The sequence below is a fragment of the Lepisosteus platostomus genome, chromosome 3 (assembly GCF_059453375.1).
Source record: "Lepisosteus platostomus isolate fLepPlt1 chromosome 3, fLepPlt1.hap1, whole genome shotgun sequence".
In the NCBI taxonomy this organism is placed as follows: domain Eukaryota; kingdom Metazoa; phylum Chordata; class Actinopteri; order Semionotiformes; family Lepisosteidae; genus Lepisosteus; species Lepisosteus platostomus.
In genome coordinates, this window is record NC_142613.1 from 75,982,804 (window position 1) to 75,988,667 (window position 5,864).

Here is a 5,864-nt window from a genome sequence, read left to right on the forward strand (position 1 = left end):
GTGTGTAAAGAAACTTAAGATGTGTCTAAATGAGTAGCGGTCTGCCTTTAATACAGGTGTGGTCAGGGAGAAAGAAAAGGAATTTAGGAGTAAAGTAAGGAGGGCTAAGAAAGATTTTAAAAAGAAAACTGAGCAGAAGCACATGGGTAATGCAAAGCAGGCCTGGGATGGGCTAAATATAATGATGGGGAGAGAGAAGACCAGGCAAAACATACATCCTCCAGACTGTACTTGTTGTGTCAATGAACTTGTAGAGGCAATGCTTATTAATAAGACAGAATTAAGTGTTGCAGTGCTTTCCCAAATGAGGCCCCATCTCTCTGTTCATCTCTGTGGTGCAGCCACAGAGAAACTATTCATGCAGGCTAATTTATGATGTTTTCTTTTGATAAGGGACAGCTCCCAAATGGGGATGCACTTAGCTAAGCCTGGCAGTCATGATCAATGGTCATCCATTGGCGCCTATCTGTCTTGGGAGTGCCAGATGGACATCTGGACTGCATTCCTAAGTGTCAGGAGTAAGTGACTCATATCTGGTCAGTACCTGGATGGGAGACATTCCTCAGGTTGGGAGAAAGGAGGAAGATGTTTTTCTGAACCACCAGTCACTCAGGGCCCAGTGAAACAGCTAGACAGGCCCTTGAGAAGGACAGCAGTGGTTGTATGAAGAATGCTGCATCCTTCAGGGTGGCTGCTGACAGAGCATCTGCAAGGGCAGCTGGGTTGGGACTTGGCGGCTTGGATGAGCTCAGTGGTCCCCAAAAAGAGTCCCAGATCTAATGTTGTCGAAGTGTTTGTTTGCGTGGATACCAGAGAGTCCTTGAAGGCTTGTGAAGGGGTTTGTTGTGGAATTTTATCAAAGAAGAGCCAGGAGAGGTGTTCTCATTCACTCAGTAAGGTCTTTATTCATGTTGCAATATGGGAAAAAGCAATCACCCAGCCTGTGCAGAGAACTGAAAGCTGATTCAAAAGCAAGCAGGGAGAGCCCCTTGTTTTATATCTTTTTTAAGCTGATGCAACACTTCAAGGACAGGTGAAGCAGTAATTTTCCATTCCTCATGGGTTTCTGCTTAAAGCAAAGAAGAGCAGTTATACAAACAGTTTCTCATACTCCCTTCTTCAAGCAGCAGAGATAAACATTATTAAAACATCCCGTGCCCTTGACGAGTTGGGTGCTATCACACTTTGTTCTAAGTATCCAGCTGCTTCTGCAGCACAGCTCTGTCCGTAAACAAAATTTTAGGATAAAACACTTTTTCTCAGTAACTTTCCATTACAGTTTGCAGGTAGTGGCCCTGTAGGACTCATTGGTACTCCAGACTTCTTCCTTAGTACTGGGAATGATAGCCTCTAGTTGTCACGGACGTCCAAAGGGACTAACCGTGGGGAGTAGGAGAGCGGAAAAAGACCCATATGCGTAACGGCGAGACGGGAAAAAGGCCCGGGCTCATTAGTGCAAAGAGTTCAGGAATGCCGTATAGAAACCTATGCCCTCAGGGAGCTAGGCAGGTCTCAGGACATCCGAACGTCAATGCTGAGCGAGGACAGAGTGCAAGACCCGGAAATATATAGCCCAAGGGAAAGAGAGGGACAGGAAGGACAGCAGACCGGAAACTAGGGACAGGACAGAGAAGGAGCGCCCTCTGGCTGCAGAGGGCGTGACACTAGTGGTCCTGTGGTTTTCTGGGAGATGACGTTGAGAGTAATTCCTGGGTCTGGGTAGTTGTACAAAATAGTGGAGAGGCCATCTAGATGCCCACAGGTTCTGCTGCTCACAGGCCAGTCACAGGACCCTTTGCAGCAGTTTCCTCTGCACATCCACATACTGCTTTTGTCTGACAGAACCAAATGCTTGGAACCAGATGATCCACTGGGGAACAGCTTATATATTGAAAAACAAATCACACAATAGGACTCATAAAACTTAAGTCAATACCGAATTTGACAACCAAGGTATAAATAAGATTATCTTCATTTAATAGAAAATAAAAATAAAACTAATTGAATATTTTGCATGTCCAGAATGGAAAACAATACAGTTTAAATATTGTTACAATTTTAGGCGACTGAGAAGTGTCTCATGGATTTTAGACAAAGTTTATAACACTGGGAAGAGTAAACACTTCTAGCTTCAAAGCCAGAGAGGATGTGTGCTGAGCTCTTGGGAGTCTCTTGAGCAGAAACAATTGTAAAGTTTACCTTAGTATACCTGGGTAGGTTATGGGTGAATGATTATCAAAGAGGAGTACAGAAACACAATCTAAGATCACATTTGGAGCACAGGACAAAATGAAGAAAGCAGGGAAGCAGGGAATAAGAAGAAGAGAGAGGAGTCCGGAGGAGTTGGGACTTGAAGCTTGCGCCAGACAAGAACCCCCTACTTCTTGGTCATCCAAACCAAACCTGACTGGAGCTCAGTACAGTATTTGAACTTGTGTTTCCTGGGTAAAATATACAAGAAACGTCTTTCCTGGTTAGGGTGCATTTTTATGGATTAGGATATAGGTTCCCATTGATTTTGCGGCATGGGGGGTGCAGAGAGAGAGATTTAGCTGCAAGTTGCATTGTATTTAGTTAGAAGGCATCTTAGTTTTATGTGGCCTTTGTAGGCATTAAACGTTTAATGCTTAGTAGCAGTCTCGGCTTTTCTGGTTGACCAGAAGGCTAGGCCTCTGAAACGCCTTGTCTGTAAATACTATACATAGAGTAACTAGTGTGCTGTGTGCTTTGTTTTGTGTAGTGTAGTTTGTGTCTTGGCATTAATAAATGTTTGTTTACCCAAGTGTGCCTGCATTTTTACTCCTCTCAACAAAGCTGTGTCAGAGAATAAAGAATTCACGGGCCTCTAATTCTATTATACATTACAGTAAGAAAAAAAAATAGAAGTCTTGTTTGAGAAGTAGAACAATAGAGATATTTATACAACTCAAAATGAAATACTGTATTTACAGTACATAACATAAAAAAAAGAACTATTCTATTGATTTTAAAGTGATTCCTAGCGGAATACTGACTTCGATAGACAGAATTATAATTTTAGGTGCAGGGAGATGGAAACATGAGTGTAAGAGGTGAAATCTATTCAAATTTTAGATACATTTGAAGAAGACACTTATATTTATATTTAACTATAAGACAATTGGCTTAAAGTTTTACATTTAACTATACGTTTCAGCATTTACTCAGATTTAGCATAGTTTGGGGCACTTATTACCAAAATTGGTAAATTAAAGTAAGACAATTGAAAACACAGATCTCGTGTCTATTGATATGCTTCACATTATTTTGAAGACATGCTCTCCAGAATCAGGTTCTAAAACATTAGAGGGCAACTGCATTCCTCGCAGAATGAATACATTCCTGAAAAATAGCACAGTCAAATCTCCTGAAAGAACAAACTACAGTACCTGGATAAGAACAACCCTTTTCTGCAGATTAGATGCTAATACAAAACCAACTGCCCAAATTGCAGTACTCTGGCCCAAAGAAATGGGGTTTCCCATCCTTGCTGTAAAAAGCCATCTCAGTGAGAAATAATATAATCATGTTACTCTCCTCAGATGTTTCAATCTACTGGATTAAATCTTCCTCCATTTCGAGAATTCCCTTAGCATTTGCTGTGCATGTAGAACATTATTAGATGTCAGAAATGATAACTTTAAAGTTCATCTTCCAGAATATAGAAAAACAGAATTTGTGTATGTTTTTTTTCAAAATGAGGAATTTCAGTTTTACCGCCATGCCATGAAATGTGTGAAGAAAATGATGATATTTACATACTTGAGGCTTGCAGTCACATACTGTCACTAGTTTTACAAGGTTTCTGGAAACAGGTTGATCAAAGATGATGATTGGTTAAAAATCTTCAGTGTTATAATTAATTTAACTGATTTCTGAAACCAGGAATAAAACAGAGCATAAATAATGGGATTGAAAGAAGAATTAAATAACATCAGCCAACACAGAAAATTAATAACCACAGAAGAAGAAGAAATATTCACCTTTTCATAAACAAGAGTGCAGATATAGTATGGCACCAAACACAAGAGAAAAACAATAACAATGATCCCTAACGTTTTAGCAGCTTTTCCTTCAGATGTCTTAGTAAGGTTATGTTTTCTTTCATTTGTAGGACTATTTTTTGCTGTAACACAGTTGATTAATTTTGCATGTCTGCTAGCTACTACAAAAATCTTCAAATAGAGGGCAACCATTATAGAACAAGGCAGAATAAATACAAATATTAAATCAACCATTCCCCATATTTCACTAATTACAAACAAACAGTCTCCAAGACAAGTGTTGAGTTCAGCACTGCTATTTCCATTAAAATAAACAAAAGCCAAATTGTATAGCAGTGATAAAAACCAATTTAATAATATAATTGACCATGTTATGTTAGTTATTAGTTTAGCAGAATAAACAAAAGGATAACAAACAGCAAAATAACGATCAATCGATATGCATGCAACATTATTAACAGAAACAGAAGTGAGAACAGATGAAAATATCGTGAAAATTTTGCAAAATATGTCTCCAAAATACCAACATGTTTCTATTAGCACAATTAATTTGAAAGGCATCACAATTATTCCTACTAGTAAGTCTGCTACAGCCAGAGAGAGCAGGAGGAAGTTAGTTGTTGTGTGTAGCTGCTTGAAGTGAGAGATAGAGATGATCACCACCAGGTTTCCACACACTGTCAGCATCACCACTACCACTGCAGAAATATACATCACTACATAAACAGCTGTAGAGCGGACTTCCTTAATACAGGATGAGTTGTAAGTCTGAAAACAATACTGCACTGGTTCAAATTCTATTACTTCCATTGAAATGTATAATAATGTTTACTTATCTATACTTAATATACCAGAATTTAAATATTAAATAAACATAGATCCTGGCTATACTAATTAGAATAGCACTGACATCTTTGACTTCTACCAACGTCTGTAAAACATTTCATGTTTGTATGACATTTATATAAATTCTTACTGGCCCCTCCTGGTGCTAGTAAGCGTGGATGAGTGTTCTGTTTTTCTAATTACACCTGTTGTCCTGGGGTTATGTGTGGAGCCTAGAGTGCAGCCCACATCCTCAGAGTGCAGTGAAATTAAACATAAAAAGATTATAAACACGATGGAACTTAAAGCTAATATAGATATTATGAAATAAATATTAATAATTTATTAATAATAAGCCTTTTAATAACTGTACAAATTGGACATTCTCACTGACATTGAGGAGTTTGAAAACTTGTATAAGATCCCTATGGAGTTTGTTCAAGATAGTATCTGGCTATAGTTTTCAAGAGCAGCAATATCATTTCAATAACATGGCAACAAATATTGTATGCTTTAAACCATACTGTATATCCCTATGTTTTGTTTGTCCAATTTAATTGATTTTCCATTTAAAAAAGTCAAAAGATAAAAAAGATGAGTCAACAGAAACACCAAAGTTTTTTTCTTATGCAGCCACTTCACTTTTAGGGTTTGTCATTTGTTTTTATTGTTTGTTTTTGCTACCTTCATACAAACCCTCCTGGATTTCTTTTTCAGCTTTTTAATAATTCTATATTATTATTGTGGTCTACACAGTGCATTAACGTACTGTTCACATCAGATTTATTCAAATGTTCTGATTCAGAGACCCTTGTAGTAAGACCTGCATTTCAGTTAGAACAACAGCAAGGTCTTGGCCCTTGACAGTACAAAGCACAGAATTGAGCTCTGAGATAGTATTGTAGCGCCCTCCTCAGACAGTGATGGGGCTCTGAGTGGACAGGCCATGGGGCTGGTGATGTCAGCCTCAGGAGAGCATGTTAGGATAGATAATAATAATAATAATTACTTACACTT

General features: G+C 38.4%; 1 protein-coding gene across 1 annotated transcript; it reads right to left on the reverse strand.

Annotated features, from left to right (window-relative positions):
* Positions 1–3,812: 3,812 nt before the first annotated feature.
* On the reverse strand, positions 3,813–4,832 carry LOC148675505 (trace amine-associated receptor 13c-like). Its single transcript, XM_088627191.1, has one exon. It carries the CDS (start codon positions 4,830–4,832, stop codon positions 3,813–3,815), a length of 1,020 nt encoding a protein of 339 aa, XP_088483317.1.
* Positions 4,833–5,864: the final 1,032 nt, after the last annotated feature.

Bases quoted from the DNA above. Each gene is read 5' to 3' on its own strand.
- LOC148675505 (XM_088627191.1), bottom strand. From the start codon at position 4,832: ATGGAAGTAATAGAATTTGAACCAGTGCAGTATTGTTTTCAGACTTAC.